General features: G+C 32.3%; 1 protein-coding gene across 1 annotated transcript; it reads right to left on the reverse strand.

Moving 5' to 3' along the window:
• Positions 1-629: 629 nt before the first annotated feature.
• LOC123895606 (AP-1 complex subunit gamma-2-like) lies at positions 630-13,207 on the reverse strand. The gene is made up of 18 exons (XM_045946059.1): positions 12,793-13,207; positions 10,828-11,130; positions 10,565-10,706; positions 9,936-10,109; positions 9,104-9,283; positions 7,980-8,134; positions 6,642-6,732; positions 6,382-6,545; positions 5,809-5,863; positions 5,261-5,383; positions 5,083-5,178; positions 3,911-4,038; positions 3,489-3,593; positions 3,127-3,383; positions 2,123-2,389; positions 1,862-2,037; positions 1,333-1,437; positions 630-1,216 (listed from the first exon to the last, which is right to left on the reverse strand). Exons 1-18 carry the CDS (start codon positions 12,822-12,824, stop codon positions 1,121-1,123), a joined length of 2,649 nt encoding a protein of 882 aa, XP_045802015.1. The 5' UTR covers positions 12,825-13,207; the 3' UTR covers positions 630-1,120.
• Between the last annotated feature and the right edge of the window lie 4,908 nt (positions 13,208-18,115).

The following is an 18,115-nucleotide window of genomic DNA, read 5'->3' on the forward strand; positions in this document are numbered from 1 at the left end:
CCAAGTTGCGTTACTCTGTCCAATTTGTTGTAAAATCTCTCAATGAATTTACCTTCGAAGTCTCTAATGAGACTTCCACAAGTCGTGCTGCCATGGTTGTTAATAAAAGAACCTATGAAGCCTCGATACTCCAAAAATGGTGAAGTATCGTGTCCAATACGTGTCCGATACCGATACTCGTCCGATACGTCCCGATATTGTTTTTAACGTTCTCAACAACCATTTACAATTTACAATAGCTCTACATAGATTAGACACGCTAGACTTATGTGTAAAGGAAGAAATGTTGAGCATACCACAACCATAATTAGCCTTCATGATTCTAACTCGAAGCTTTATTGAGTCAATGATCACTTTGCCTTAATACAGGCCTCGGTCATTATTCCATCCCAATTGACCTGTAATGAATTTGTAGACAAACACTTGTAGGTTGATAGGGCAACAAGAGCTCCTTATGTTTATAATTCACTTGGGATTTAGATGCATAATTTATAGCAAAATATTAAATCAGCATCACTGTGGCATCAGGGTTTTAAAGATAGGTCAGAGATTTTGTAACAGGAAATTTTTCCTTTCAATTTAACAGCCAGAAATCAAGCAAGAAGCATAACAGAGAGAAAGAGAGAGAATCAAATAAGAATTACCTGATATAATTTTGGGATTAAATCTTGAGGGAAAAATGTTACATAAAATATTATATAACAGTTGTTAAACTCTAAAATCCGTATGAAACATCAAACTACTTTCAACACTATGACCTAAAACAGCCAAACCGGGAACTACATATAGGAAAAAAAATCAAGCACCTAAAATGTTCTCAACATGACACTATACTTGGTGCCTCGAAAGGCAAAATTTGATTTCTGACATTTTCATACAGAAATTTTTGTACTAATGTACATAAAATATGGAAGGAAGAAAGAGAAACATCGGAAAGTGAAATGTGAGGCCACCAAACAGACCACAACTTTGATCAAGAGAGTGGTTCCAGTTGCTTGAACCAGACTGGTCCCTCATTTGAAAGAATGAAACACGAAAACAGCACAAGTAACATGAAAGGTGTAAAAAACATGGGGTTTTGTGCATCACCAGAATGATCACTGGCGTTGACCATTTCGCCTCATAAATCACGAGGAAAATTAGTGATTTGTCCTTCTTCAAGTTTATCCTCGCCATTTATCTTGTATGTTATTCTTATACGCATGACAAGAGATTTCTGTAAAAGAATAGTTTCTTGCCGTCAGCCTGACAAGTCTGCTTGAAGAAGGCTTGACCATAAAATAATAAGGAACATGGTAGAGCACACATATTTTATAAACAAGGAAAATTTACCTTTCCATGTTGGCTGTTAGTAACTTTTAAATTTTGCGTGATTGACCCCTTTCCGTTAGCAGGGAGAGTATTGCCGCTAGCTGGGTCTAAGAGCAACTGAAGAAACTGAAAATTAAAATACCAACACACATAAGAAATTGGTGATTGGTGATAAATAAAACCAGTAAAACTGCCCATGATTTTCAAATTGTACATATGTAGCACCCAAACGCCAACAAGTAAATACACTAAAAAAAAGGAAATCATTCAGGTAGAGACAATTGTATTGGTAGAACTCTTCTCTTTAAGAGAAGTAACAGCCTCGAGTTTTGGTTTAATGGTTACTTTGTGTTGTGAACTTTATACAATTATATATCAAACAAAGGAATGGGAAGATATTTTCAATAGCAATTGGAAACCATGGAACTTAAAGTTAATAAATATCATGAGAATATTGTAAGCATTTGACGAGTTATATGTTAAATTCTTCTATGGTGATGATCTTAACAGTACATGTGTAGAAAGCACAACAGCATACACACTGGCATACCTTTGGAACTGCTGCCTGGAAAACAAAATCTGTATATGCATTAGAGGACAAATTCATAAAGGTAGCTTGGACATTTGTTGTTTGTGGGCTTCCTGGCTGTTTTGAGAGATTGAATGTCAACCTCAAGGAGCTACTCTCAAATGCAGTTATGGGCGGATAAACCAGTCCATTGTTTTCTATTCAAGACAAGAAAAATGGATAATTAGTAATTAGACTTAATATCAATCAATGTTGCTTTTACAATTGCTACACAAATTTTACCACTTGCTGGTGGGCCAGAGGCAAAACCATCCAATAAATCTGTCATAGAAGCCGCTCCAGTATTTGAAGGTGCCCGTGAAGAAAGTGAAACTGATGAGAGATCATCCAGTGATGAAATTGGTTCCCTTTTACTTGTACTGGGAGATAATATATCAATTGTAGATGAGTTTCTTTGAACAGGAAGTGATTCAATAGGTGCGGAAGGCGATCCAATCGACAAAAGATCCAAAAGAACATCTGTGCTGTTTTTTGAAGTATGAATAGCACCTAAATATCATACATTATAATAAGTTAGATCGAACTGTCAATAAACTCCCGCCTTCAGAAAAACATAAAGATGCATGCGTCTTTTTGTTGCTGTCTCAATTTTTCCATTAGTGAAAAAAGAACTGTTGCATTTCATAAATTACTTCTAATCTCAATGTAACCAAACCCATAAAACACAGTAAATTTCATTGAAATATTTCTTAAACCGACAGAAGAACCCTATATCTTCTACAACCATTAGTTCCTTTGTTTTTTGTAAGGAAGTGGTAGTGCCACGTGTTTGATGTTCTTTAGTTGCTTTGGCTGGAAAAGAATGCCAGAATTTTCATGGGAACTTCTTCATTTTTGGATAACATTTGGGATAGTTTTTTTTCTTCCAAATTTGCCTATGGTCTCTATAGAGATGTTTCTTTAATAGACATGCAAAAAGGTTGGCATGCCCTTTTACGTGATTAAATCATTCAGGTTCTAGGTGTTATATTTTGTAATTTCCTTAGGAGGATGTCTTGTCCTCTTTCTTTGTATTCTTCTGTTCCTCCTACCTTAAATTTTCTTTTTTCACCTTGAAAAAAACTGCCAATTCTATATTGATTTGGCCATTGGCCATTGACCAAATCGTTCAAAATATAATAAGAGCTACTTATTTGTGGAATAAACTACAATGCCAAGTCTTAAAGAAAAAATATTTACTTATACATGCATTATTATATTCTATACGATAAACCGCAAACACTAACCAGGTTGTTGTGACACAACTGACGGATCAACACCAATAAGATCATTAAGAAAATCACCACCCGAAGAGCTTGGTGCAGGAGTATCATCTGCACTTAGATCAAGCAGATCTAGAAGAGGAGCCACAGATTTGACTGCTCCATTTGGAAGATTAACTGAAGGTCCTGTTGGAGTTGAAACTGCGTCTGGCAAAGACCCAGCCCTCCTAGCATTGAAAGTCGCCTCATCCAAAACTGGCATCCTTTCTACAAGTGTAGAACTGCACATCGATAAAAAATTCCTAATTATGGGATTCCTCTTAAAATATGGCAGTAGAAATTCAAAGTTCTCGACATATTATAGTAAGCAATTTGATTAGCCTCACCTAATATTTTGATGCTTTGCAATAATGGAATTGAACTCTATCGATCTTTGCTGCAACTCTAACACTAAGTTCCCTTTGTACTGAATGATTATTTCTCTGATTCTCCTATACATATGGAACAAAAGAGAGATTAAAATTTAAATGACAAATGTACAAATACAAGCAGATATGAGATTATTATAGGTATTTGAATTATAAAAGAAGTGAAGAACATGGATGAAAAAGAACCATTATTTGTTATAGAGATGAAAACACATGCATATGGTCAATCAGGTTATGTTTCAAACAATCTTAAGCCCGATCACCTGGGCATATACTTGATGAATATTACATTCCTAGAAAGCAAATGCAGTAAAGATGAAATATATTCATTTTAAGGTCTAATGTATAGGTAATCACAAACATTTGAAATCATATCATACTCTGTACAAGAAGGAAACCGTGAAGAGAGCTTCAATAAGGCAACCAAAGCCATTTCTTTTGTGGTAAGATCTGATGAATGGCGTTTTAAAGCATGCTCTACAACATCCACAGCATCTGACTCAGTCACCTGCTCATATGAAATCGATGAAGAATAAAAGACAATTATAGAAGACTAAAAACAGAAATGTAATGAAAGATTATTGATTTGTATATTTTCCGACGTGACTACTATATGGAAATGGAAACAGACTACGACAGGCATCAATAGTCAAACCATTGCTAAGGTGGCCTGATAATAACTTACATCTCTTTCATAAAGAAAGGAAAACACACAGAAGGAATTTGACATTGTCACATTACTCCTACATAATCAAACTAAGAAACAAGAATTTAAAAAGTGGCGCCAAGCCAGCATCTAAATTTTATGGTTTTAGTGCCAAGTACATATCATGCCCAGAATTCTGCAAATTAGCAAAACGAATGTTAAACATAACAATAACATGCAAAAAAAAAAGGTGATAATATTTTCCCATTGCCTTCCTTTACAATGATAACAAAAGAAACAGGAAAAGAACGAGATAATTTATTTCAAGTTTCAACAGTGATCAAACAGTACTGAGACTGATGGATTTTATTTGTTTTAAGACATCAGTAATGCAAGGTAAGAGTTCTACTAGAAGAAGGCTCACCAGGAAGGGTACTGCTAGAACATTTTTTTTAAATATTTTAAAAACTATCAGAACTCTATCATCATTGATTTATGTCATGAATATTCAACAAAATATTACCTTTAGGGTAGCACCTATTGCGAAAAAATAGTAGATCTTAGGTGGACCTTATGAGCCTCGGTCAGAAAGGTAAATCAGATGGAGGGTAGCCCAGTAGTTAAACTAGAGGAGCTAAGAAAAAGTATATGTCAAAGTCAACTAAGAAAATGTCATTTAAATGGTCTATCATTAGGCATGGTTTCCAATAGGACATTAAGATATTTGATCCTTGAGCAGACCTCACCTCAATAGAAAAGGCTTTTGTTGTTATTTAAAAACAGTTAGAGCCTATTTTGTGTTTAGCTTCCAGTACCAATATGAAAATTTGAATATGATATTTTGTGTTTCTACCTGAGCAACAGTAGAAACATCATGAATAAAATGTCAAGAATCCATTCACTTACTGTTATCGGATCTTCTATGTCAAGCATTTCAACATTATTGATTAATAAGTCGCCATACTCTCCAAGACACCACATTGCAACACGAACGAAGGTTTCCTGGTGGAAATATTCATCAATGTTATGGCATAAATGACAGCAGAAGAAATCAACGGTATTGATATATTTTGTTAAAGAGCACCTCTTCTGTTGACGTCTGAAATGCCTTATATAATGCTCTTACGGTGTATCCATGAAGGTTGGAAGCGTTGCTTATGACAACAATTAAGGCATGCCATACTTCATCTTTTAGGAAATTTCCGGCCTATTACCACATAGCATAGAGATCAATACTTGCACTTAATTTCTAAATTAATAGAAAGGCTCAATATGGACACTACTACAAGCATCAAATTAGTGATACAAATATACAATACAACGCTAAATTTATCTAGTGATGACTTGTGACCACTACATAGAAGCAGCAGTTGAGCTTGGTACTTATATAGAGATAGAGACATAAAAACATTAATTCAAAAAATGTTATACATGGGCTGTCGGGAAAATGTAATAAGCTGCCATGGCAATCAATTTTCATGGGATGTAGCATGTCAGCTGTAGAGATGAGAAATAATTAACTATTTATCATACATGGAAACACATCAATGATTAATACGCAAAAACTAGCAAGGATCAGGATTTTCATATTGGAGATTTTAGTTCACTGCAAAAGCTTGTTTAGAGTCATACCTTGGACAAAAGCTTAAGCATCTGATCAATGTACCAGATCTTCTCATGGGAAAACCTGAAGTGCAAATAATTGAATGTTAATTAACCAAAACATATTGTAGGGTCAACTAATAAAGGGGAACATACTCATGCAAAATGGGGCAGGTCGCTTCTATTTTGTTTACCAGAGAAAAGAAACCGGGTGAATAAAGCACAGAAATATCTATAATGCATAAATTCCAGGATCAAATACAGACAAGATGTTTCGTATTGTTAACACAAAAATAAATGAAAAACAAAAACAGTTCCTAAAGTTTCTAAGAATTAATCATCAACAAATGCCATAACTTTTAAACAAATCAATCCATCTTGTATTAACGGAAAGTCATGAATAGCCCAAGAAATATTTTAATTAATGCAGAAAAAAGAAAGAAAAAAAAAAAGAAATCGGATTTTAATTCTAATTCTATTATTAAACAGTCAACTCTAACTTGGTTTTCCCCGCCACCCAAAAACATGAAAAGGAATACAAATGATATAAAATGTCCCATGTGCTCTGAAAAAGGAATGTTATTGAGAACCTCCTAGACTCACTTTGAAACTATTGAGCAAATTTTGGTAGTAAGGTCCTCCCTGAAATCTTGATCACTGACTTCAAGATAATCTACTAGCTCTTTTGTTAACGGCTTCACATTGGCTTCATTCACCAAAATATAAACAAGTTCAAGGGCTCTTTTCCGAATTGAAGCATCAGAATCCTAAACAAGAAGTCAAGTCACTCTCTTCTCAAGGTGCAAAAGAAAACTCAGCTTCATCATGAAATAATGAAACAAGAAAGACTGCTGAAGTAATACCTTTACACATTCCAGAATTGTTGCACGATGTCTCTGCACTGCCTGAGTGTCAGCACTCACAGCCTTCATCAGCATGTTCAATGCCACATATCTGAAGGGAGAAGTTGGAAATTTCAATTCACTTCAATAATGAAGACAAATTACAGCAATCACAAAGCAAAACATTAAAATTTAAAAAGAAAACAAAAAAGGATCGGTTGCGTATAGGTCGTGGCGAAAACAATATAGGAACTAATCTGTCTGGCTTTAAAAAGTAGTAATTGTAAAAGACATAAGACATTGCAAGGGTTTCACTAACCTATGTCAAGATATAGTGAACGATTATCAATGGTAGTCATGCCATATAGCCCAGAAGAGAAAGTATTGATATACAAGCTACCAAAGTAATTCAATACGTATAAATCGTCATAGAAGGAAAAAGTGGTTTCAAATTATTCATTTTATAGGTTTGGACCCACAATTAGAAGTCCTTGTGTCCGAACATAAAGAGAGAACTTTTGTTAAGGGTCTAAGTAGCTTCTGCGTCTCCATTAAGAAGTGCTTTCTGTTTGTAAAGTAATATAAAGTCTTTTTTGACAAATGACCCTTAAAAAATTGAATTTAAACAATATTTATTCCGTAGTCTTGCCTTTACCCAAATGATTTCCTTTTTAGTAATCTGACAGCTTATATGTACCTCTGCTTGTATACAGCCAGAAGTAAAAGTGAAATCACTTGGACATTTCTCAAGACAAGCACAAGCTAAATGTGAATTGCTTCTGACAAACATGATTTTCACAAAAAGAAATTTATATAATACAAACTTCAGAATAGAGCCAAGCACACTCCATGCCTGTATCAGATAATTAATTAATCTTCAGACCTGCTATTTGTCATAATCATGCATAAATCATCGTCATATTTTTCAATTTCCAACAATTCTTCCTCTTTTTTATTCCTTTATTTTCAAAATATATTAAACCAATGAAAAGCAAAATCGGTAAGGTAACAATTCATTCAATCAAATGATCAACTGTTCAGTCTCCTATGGATTGTCTCAGGAAGCCTTCAATCATTGTAAATATGCAATTTTCAAAAAGAAAAAATGCTTATGAAGCTTGATGTTACATAAACAGCACATATCTGTAATGATTTAACTTAATTTACTTTTATTTACCTCATTCACCTACAGTTCTGTTTTTAAGACTCAGCTTTTTTAAGTTTCATTTTGCTTACTGGACTCTCAATGGCATTAATATATTCTATACAGCATCTCAGCAATTAATGAAGGAAGGAACCTACATAACTTAATTTAACTGATTTAGAAATAATCCAGATGTTTTATTTCCTGAAGAATACCTGATATTGTTATCCCGATTTGACAAAAATCTTCCTAGGATATTGATTGCAAGTACACGCAATCCACCATTATCTTCAATGCTCATTATTGTTTGAACACACTCATACAAAATGGCATTCCCGGCAACTTTGTTTGACTCGGTCTTTGAAGCCACCTAAAAGACATGCAAGTTGAAAAATTTAACCATAAATTTAATAGTGAAAAAAACAGTAAATAAAAACCATCAACTCATTTACCATTGTATGGATTTGATAAAGAAAAAACAGAACCAAACAAATACAGCAACAACTAATGAAATTAATTTGATTATTGCAGCAAGTGGTTAAAAATTAATTATGAAAAGATAAGACTTGGTGCGTGAAAATATTGAAGAATTTAACAATGACCGAATTATGGATGCATAACTACAGCAGAATATTTAATTAGTCTAGGCCCAAACATTTTAGCATCATTGACTCCAGGAGGCCCTATATTCCTTCCCACTTGTAACCCTCCCTACATAAATAATTGATTAGTAGAATACAAACCTCGACTATTGGAGTAGTATAATGTATGTACTATAAAAAAATGCCCTTAATCCCACTGGTATTGGGTGAACAATAGAAGATGATCAATACTAGGAAATGGTGAACATAACAGAAAAGAAATAAAAAAACGAATAAGAAGCATCTTGAGGGATTGCAACATCCCTACCAATTGAATCACTTCCTCCCCCATAATGATTTCGGTAATCTTCTCTCGTCTTAATTTTGTTATAGCAATAAGCCCTATTCCCAGTCACTCAAACAGTCTGTTATATCAAATTAATGATAATCCTATTCATGATTATTGCTATTCCGGTTCTCCTCCTTGCTCAAGTCCTTCTTCCTATTGTATACTTGGGTAACCGTCAGCGTCAGTGGTCTAACACAATCCTTTTTCAAGACACCTTCATCCACTTGTCTTGGCATGCAATTGAAATAATTTGCTTATGCCAAATTGCATACAAGTGGAGAAGAAAATCCAAAAGGTGTAAATTTTTAACAAATGAGGTCATTAATGAAAAACTGCACTACAAATAATCCAGCCATCACAGCAGGAGAAATAACAGTGAAAAATAATAAAATTGCTGTTGTGCACTGACCTGGGCAAGTATATCGTTCATAGAGTCGCTAGCATCTGCATCACCTTCGCCCAATGCCCGCAACAGTCTTAGCAATTTGATATGGAGAAAAGGGTCTGTAATGCCAGCAATATCATACTCTGGTGAATAAGGACTATTTGCTAGATCCTTTAGAGTTCTCACCAAACCTTCTGTGCATTTCTACAATAATTTTTCAGTTTTTTATTACAACTAAAGCTGACCACAGTCAAATACTCAAATCCACTTGCAGATATGTTTTATATGCCTTTACACAAGAACATACTCCCTCCGTTCCTTTTTACTTGTCTCTTTTCTAGAAAAAAAATTCTTCCTATTTATTTGTATTTTTCAAAGTTCAGTGCAACATAAAATATTGTTTAGTAATTATACCCTTAACAATTTATTGTAGAGAATTAAGCAAAATAAGATCATAAATGATAAAGGGTGTTATAAGAAAAAAATATATTAAAAGTAACAACATTTATTGTTTCATCGGTATGCATAAATTAAAATTACCTTAAAACGATAACTAAAAAGGAATGGAGGGAGTAATATTTATATTTATATGAAGTCTTGCTTGCAAAGACTAACAAGTGATGCCATGATGTAGAAAATTGCAAGCCAGTCATTTGAAACGAGATTTTACAAACATCGTCATGTTAACTACAACACAGTTAAATTTAGTAATAATAGCAACAAGACTGCATATGTGTTTTTAGATATTGCAGCAAATGATGATTTTATCACTCAAGTTCGTCAGTTCAAACCACAAGTACATGCTACAAAATACACCATGTCAGAGACAATAATTATAAGAAAGCAAGGAAAGTACCTTTCTAATATGTTCAAGAGCTTCGGAGCTGATTTTACATAGCTCTGTACAAAGCTGAACCCCAGTGATCAAAACTCCATGATGCTTCTCCCTCAGTAAGGCAGTAGCAGGATTTACAAAATTTTCTGCCAAGTCTGGGACTTTCTTTATGATTCTTAGAGAGCATATTGCTGCCTATATAAAAGTGAGTATAGTCAAAATACTATAATGAAAATCTATAAATTTGGCATATTGTAGGCTGGTGGAAAGTCGTACAAGAACAACAAATATGTCTCAGAATTTTGTTTCTTTACTGGTAGAAGATCCATACAACAAAAGATCTTTTGAATCCACAAATTAAAAACCATCAAATAAATGAAGAAATGAGAACAAATAATAAGCCATTATCTTGCAGAATAAAAGCAGAGAAAATTCAAAACTATCTACTTTACGTGAAGAGCAAGTTGTTGTCATAATGTGTAGGAAGCATTATGAAGCCATAAAATAAAAAGCATTCATGGCCAGTTTTCCTCTCCTGAGCATTCATTGATGTATAACTCCAAATATCCAATATATATGCACCCAGTACAAATGTTCCTAAAGTGATAAAACAATCTTATAAAAGGACGTGAAATATAAGGAAAAGTCACCTTTTTCCGAATATTTGGATCCCTGAATTGCAGCAACCTCTCAACCTCTGGTGCAAGATCACGAGCCATTTCTGCTGAACAAATGTTCCCTAAAGCACAAAGAGCAAGCCCCACTATATACTGATTTGTATGATTGAGATCTCTGAGATTTAATTAAGGTTTCTATAATCCACCTTTGATATTGCTCTCTAGAATATTTGTAAAATGGAATATATAAAAAATAAGGAATAAAACAAGTCAAATATTGACTTGAAACTGGATACTGTTTCAAAGAATTGGTGACCAACATTAGAACTTCTTGTCTTTCGTCAACAAGCAACATAAGGCCAAGGTAACCTATTCTCTTCTCTGGAAATCCAGGAGATGATATCAACTTGAGGCATTCCATTTGACCAAAATGTGTGGGGTAGCCAAGCATGTGGATGAACATTAGTTTGGACATATTTCGATGCCTATAGTGTTGATCATTTGCATCAATTGAAGCACGAATGGCGGCACATTCTTTTCTTACAACACCACGTTCCTCTGCTGCTGTTTTGCAAGCACGTATGGCCCGAATCATGTCCCTAAAAGAGGGGATATGACCAAGATGGTTAAAAGATACTAATAACAATTAAACTATTATGCACAAACTATACAACAAACATCAATCATCTTTGAAAAAGAATATATGTATATATATATAAGTTAACTGCATTTGATTTTGCACACAAAAAGTACTACGGAAAATTTCAATCACAACCACAGGTCCACAGGATATAGGAGGACGGTTATTTCAATTTGTATGTATTGTGTTATGAATCTACTATGTCATGTAACACTAGAAAGAGCAAAGTTATCCCAGAAGGGATGGACAAGAGAATCTCGTTCTCAGTACAAGAGGGCTTCCAAATCTCTATATACCATCAATGATAAGCCGACGAAACAAATCATGAGTGGAATACCATAAGGAAGACAATGTAAAACTCTATCCTAAAAACTCTGTAGAGGCATAGTCTATTGGTTATTACTTTCTAACTACAAAGAGCCAAAGGAAGCATATTGGCACAGCACAAGGCTGCAAAGCCGCTAAGAAACAAACTGCTCCAAATTGTTGCCCCGGATTTCTAGTTATTCTTAAATCTTCACCGTTTCCATTCTTGTTACATAAAATTGACATATGCATGCACTTATCTGAAAATATTCTGAGCAATGAGTGATTGACTCTAGTGACATCCAAATCATATTCATCAGATTAGTTGTGATACATTAAAGGGAGAAAAATAAAATCTTATTCGTTAAGTATACCTGTAAAAGCCAAAATACGGTCACACTTATTCTCTTTTCAACAAGAAACATGTGGCATTTTTACTTAGTCACAACTCACAACAGTTGCACTTATTCTAAAATACAGTCACACTATAATGCCCCGTTTGCTTTGTTAACATTTTCTATTTTCATTTTCTAAAATTTGTGTTAATTTTACTTACTAACAAAGAGATAATAAACCCTTGAAGTCAACAATCATGTGCATTTTTTCAAAACAAAAAAAATGTCAAAAACTTGTCTTCATTATTTCCACAAATGCATCATCCCGAGCACACTCCCAGGTCCCAAGTCAATACCACCAGACCAACTCAAGTGGGTTGTCTTATATCTTGTTATTAGCAAGTTAAAATGAAAAACATTGTAGAAAATGAAAATAGAAAACATTTTCACAAAGTAAACCGGGCCTAAACTCTTGCGACTAAGTAAAACTGCCACATGTGCAACTACTTTCAAGTAATAGTCATTTTTTTTTTTTGAACCATAGTAATAGTCATTTTTAACCCAATTTGGGTGGGCTAATTTAGCTTCTTCAAAATCATTTTTAAATAGCAGTGGCACTATAGTGTTATACAACATAGCAGAATTTGAACAAAACACTATTTTCTGCAATACGTTATTTAGTACAAAGTGTTTTCAAATGGTAACTATAGTGGCACTATAACACTGCAGCATAGCGGAATTTAAACTAACGGTTATTTTCGGTGATCTGCCATTGACAACATTACTAATAGTCATACAAGATCTTGCAATTGGCAAATGTCATCTATAGAAACTCAATTATACAATAATAATGACACAAAATTACTAATTAATTAGCTTAATTATTTACTAGTTGCATTAGTGGTAAACAAATTAACAAATTTTGAGAATCTTGTTGAGGAATGAAAATGAAACCAGCAAGAATTTGATTGCTATCAAACCTGAGACGCGTGTCTGAAGAGAAAGGATTCATGGTTGGAAGTTGAATTGGATCAAATTGGATTGAAGATGAGTGAGATCCGAATCGCTAACGATGAAGGAGATTTGGATCTGAGTGCGGTGTGTGTGTGTTGAGTGTATGAATTTATTTTCTCGTTGATTCTTTCTCTTTCTGTTAGCTGTTTCTTCCACTTGCATCCATTGTTGATTGTTATGCAATGAGAACGTTGATCGATTTTGGATTGTTTCTGTTTTTGTATGAATTTTTCTGAAATGAAATGAAAAGAAAAAGAAAAATGTGTAATTACAACTTTCTTTTTTTGACAGTTAATTATAACTTTCTTGTGCTTCAAAAAAAAAATTATAACTTTCTTGTCACTATAGTATCCTAACATTAATTAATATTGTATCCCCCATAGGCCACACTTCTCTCCTAACAAATTTATTGTGTAACCGTGAGCTTAACTCAGTTGGTAGGGACATTGCATTATGGGTGTGTTTGGCAATATAAATAAGCTAGCTTATAGCTTATTATATGAGCTTATAAGCTTGTTTCAAAAAAATTAGAGGTGTTTGGTAACAAGCTTTTTGTACTAGCTTATAATTTTTTTTCAGATGCTATTTCAAGTAGCATTTGAGCTTATAGCTTATAGCTTTTTACACTTTATTCCATTTTTACCCTTTAATTTAATAACTACCCACTCTAAAAAATAAACTATCCACTATCAATTATGTAATTTTATATTTAATAACAACTTTAAAAGCTAATTTTACCAAACACTTTAATTTCAATAAGCTAGCTTTTCAGCTATCCGCTATAAGCTAGCTTTTCAGCTATCAGCTAGCTTATTAGCTATCAGCTAGCTTATAGCTTATTTTTACCAAACAGACCCTATATGTGCATGAGTTTGGGTTCGAACCCGGAATACTTTACTTATTTATCTTTAAGATGAATTTTTTAGTCACTACACTACTTGACAAAAAAAATACTAGTGTAAAACCCGCAGAGTGGAAATTTGCTATTTTGTGTTTTTATTCAACATATTATTCATTCATGATACTTTATAAACAATATTGGGAAAAAAACACAACCAATACATAGACAAAGCACGAAATGTGTTTTAGGTTGAATTTATTTAATTTAATTACATTGTTACGATTACTATTTCATGGCTTCCTAATTTTGGTTGTTATTGAACTTTTGCTTCGGTTTTTGTTCTTTCTGGATTGAACAAGAGCTTCAAATTCACAACAATTGGCGCCCGTTGTGGGGCTTTGGTCCAAATTATGACAAGTGAGCACCATCAGAACTTAGTGGGATATCGATAATTTTTTCAGAGACAACAATTTCGCGTTGTGAAAAGTCAATTGGCAAGTATTTTGGTTCAACAAAAGTGTAGCAATGATTTGAAGGATGAGAGACATTTATATGGGCAACCATAAGTCAAGTGGAGAAAGACCAAAATGATAGAGAAAGCCACGCGTGCTACCATTTTGTATGGTGACAATGTATTCAGGAAAGTCGTCAAGAGATTCAGTTTCATTTCATATGATATCAGAAAGGATAACCTCCCGTGACATTACATTTTTACATGAGGGAGTCCAGTGGGTTCATCCACATTTCATTCTTTGTCTTTATTAATTTTAATGTTAATTTTATTAATTTGAATGGACATGATCACACTAGACCTCTCTTTTCAACGGAGAGGATCCAGTACTCAATGATATGGTTCTGAGACATTCCAATCATTTTGGTAATTAATGAACATATGAAGATGATGATAAATGTATGAAGAAAAAGATAGTTTTCTAGGTTTTATTATTTTTAATAAGAAAAAAATGTTTTGAAAAATAGAATAATTCTATTTGGCAGTATTTTTATAATAAAAGAAATGAAAAAAAGACTTGTATGTATGCCAAACACAAAAGATAAATGACTTAAATGATAAAAATAAAATAAAAAATATAAAAAACCAAAATATTAAAAATAAATAAGATAAATGACATCGTATAATTTTGTCTAAAAAGTATAAATATCGTACTTACTCTCGTAAAAATGTAGGAGTTCAATATGATGGCAAAATGGATTACTCGCCCTGCTTTAGATAAGGCTAAATTAGTCATTTTACTTTTTGTATTTTAAAAATTCAAGAGGTCGAAGGTCTGTGAAATGTGTGGGGGAGAAAAGAATTTCATAGAAAAAAAAATTAAAGATATTTGAGGCCGTTTGTTATAGCTTATTTTAGAAAAAAATTATTTTTTTTATAAAAATAATCACTTTTAATTGTTTTGTATCTGTTTTTTAAAATAATCAGAAACTGAAAATAATCAGAAAACAGCTAAAAATGAGAAGCTACTAAGAGTAGCTTATAAATAATAGATTTTTTTTAGAGGAGAGAGAAAAAAAATGTTAAAAGAAGAAAGTTATTTGTAATTAAAAAAATCACTTTTATATGTTGTATCCAAACAAACTAAAAATTATTTTATTTAAAAAAAGTGATTTTTATTATAATAAACAAACATAAAGTAAATTCAACTTTTCTAAAAATCTCTAAAAACTAATCTCTAAATTATTTTATATTAAAATCACTATTTTTTTAATCTATAATAAACGGACCCAGTCTAAGAAAGTATGAAAATTAGACATTTAATTTGGTTAGCAACTACTTTGTGTATTTCGTGTTTGAAAAACAATATTATGTTTATTGGGAGATAGGTAAATTATCAATTTTAGTGGAAAAAATAAAGTTTATCTCTTGGTTATGATTTTATTGAACGAGATGTACTTCTTTTGTTTTGTCTAGTTGGTGTATTTGTCCAATAGATTACTTGCCATATATAATATATAGGGGTAGAAAAACGAATTAGACTCGTCGGACCGGCCCGTTCGTCAATTTTACGGGTCGAGGTTTTTCAGCTTGATGTCTTAAGTTGGTTTGCCCCGCCTAGAAAATGGGGTGGGGTGGGGTGGGTTGGTTCGTGAGCATTTTTAAAAACTTTTTTCTTTCTTTCGTTTTTCCGTGGACTTGACTTTTACGGGTGAGTTCAATCCAATTTTTTTTGTTTCTTTTTAACATTTTTATAAATTAAACTTGTGTTGCTTCCATTCACAATTCAATTTATCTTTTATATTATAAGCTTGTATACACAAGCAAACTCTAAACCCTAATTTGTTTTCCCGGTTTTCCCTCCATTTTATCTTGCAATTTTTATTAAAAATTAATACAATTTTGTCTTGACTAGGATTCGAACCCACAACCCTTCAATGCAAGGCAATATTTCCAACCATTATGGCAAGTATACCAATTGTGATTAAAATTATGTGCAATAATTGATAAGCACCATCAATTTTAAAAGTATATCATATCAAAATTATTGTTGACTATATTATTCATCACGAAATATTTTTATGTCTTTCCTGATCAATGATTTTTTTTCTACCGGATCATAAATTTAGAGAATAATTTTCATGTGAGATTTGGAAAGTTATTATCACGTGTAATTTGGAAAGTTATTATCAAACTCAATTCTACTAAATCAATTTTTTTTGCAATACAACCAAACACAACCATAGTCATGTCACTAATCACATTCATTATTTTGTTTTTAATATTGCAGATTTAATATTAACCGATGATCAATTGATATAATATGCACTAGCAGACCAATTATGATTTAAATTATGTCCACAAAGTGTTAAGCTCCATCAACTTTCATAGGAAAGATTTCATACGACAATTAAGCACCATCAATTTTCATTGCACAATTTAAACAATTAAAAACCGATAATCTCTTATATTATAAGCTTGCTAACATAAGCTAACCCTAAACCAAAATTTTTTCCCCTCATTTTCTCTTTCTTTTTATTGCAGCTTTATATTAAAAATATACAAATTTATCATCGAACCTGCATCTCTTACTTACAATAAAACGTTTCAACTGCTAAAACATGTGCTTCAATTATGAAAGAATTTAGGAATCCTAATATGTTAACCCTGTTTTCAATAAATTTGAACGGCGGAATTAATCACAATTTTTATTTATTTATGGATGTCTACTTAAGTTATGTTCTTGATTATGTCTTTAATTATTTTTTTTAACCTTTAATTATCATCAATTTTTTAACCTTTAGTTATCAGCAATTTTTTTTAATAAGTAAACAAAACGATGGGGTTCAAAAATTATTTAAAAAATATATAAACTATAAAATAAGCACATAAACAAATATAGAATAATTAGTCCATGAAATTCCCTATACTACTCTTATTGAAAATGCTATTAGAATTTTTGTATTTTATTTTTTATTGTTACATATTACACCTAATTAGACTCATGCGTGCATGGGTCAAAGTTCTAGTTTTGAGAATTGTTTAATGTTATTAGATTTTTATTGGTGTTTGGTTTTATTTTGAGACTTGTTTAATGTTGTTCAGATTTTATTGATTTTTTATTTTATTGAGACTTCTTTATTTTGAATAATGGCATTTATATTGTTAGGTGTGACAAATTAAAATCAAATTAACAAGTAATATTTTACATGAAATAATTTGGTTCCATATTGAATTATTAATCATTACCATGTACTAGTATTAACTAGTATATGATTTGAGTTTGTTAATTTTTTTTTTGATAATCAGTTTGTTAATCTTTTGATTTATTTTCTACTATTCATCGTTGAAAAATATATTTTTTTCAATAAAAAAAATAAAGAATTGTAAGTTATATAGTAAATCACTAAATCTATAAGAAAAAAAAGATTGTTTGGCGGACCGGCCCGTCAATCCACCAACTTGCCAACTCGTTAATAAATAAAGTACGCTTGACTTTTAAGCTCAAACAAATAAGTTGGTCCGCTTTATCTCACACCACTTTTAAACCGAGTTAAACGGACCGGATCTAAACGGGGTGGACCGCACGCTTTACTGCCCCTACATACTTTTTTTTTGACCGTTGCCCCTACATACTTTGTCGCCCCTACATACTTATAACTATAAGAATAATTTCTTTTTGAATTGCAAGGATATATATTCGTAAAAAGAAAATATCTTATACTAATTCTCTTTATAATTCATTTTTTTTTTTGTCTGTTCATAAGCGAAATGACAAAGCCATTGAAAACTCACACATACAAAGTAAAGTAATTGGAGTTCGAATCCCGGTCATGACATCCGACATTAGCAATTTTGACATTTTTTTAGATTGAGTTAGAATTTGTGGAATTATAATTCATTCTTCTACTGTAAGAAAAAAAAAAAAGATATTAACAAATTTTCCTGTAACATTATTTCCTAAAAAACTATTTAAGAATCTAAAATAAAATCTTAA

The sequence above is a fragment of the Trifolium pratense genome, linkage group LG7 (genome assembly GCF_020283565.1).
Source record: "Trifolium pratense cultivar HEN17-A07 linkage group LG7, ARS_RC_1.1, whole genome shotgun sequence".
Classification (NCBI taxonomy): domain Eukaryota; kingdom Viridiplantae; phylum Streptophyta; class Magnoliopsida; order Fabales; family Fabaceae; genus Trifolium; species Trifolium pratense.

Excerpts from the sequence above, each read along its gene's own strand:
- LOC123895606 (XM_045946059.1), bottom strand. The coding sequence starts at position 12,824 with ATGAATCCTTTCTCTTCAGACACGCGTCTCAG. Across the intron at positions 8,135-9,103 it reads TGAACGATATACTTGCCCAG|GTGGCTTCAAAGACCGAGTC; the intron begins GTCAGTGCACAA and ends CATGTCTTTTAG. Across the intron at positions 1,438-1,861 it reads TCCAGGCAGCAGTTCCAAAG|TTTCTTCAGTTGCTCTTAGA; the intron begins GTATGCCAGTGT and ends TTTAATTTTCAG.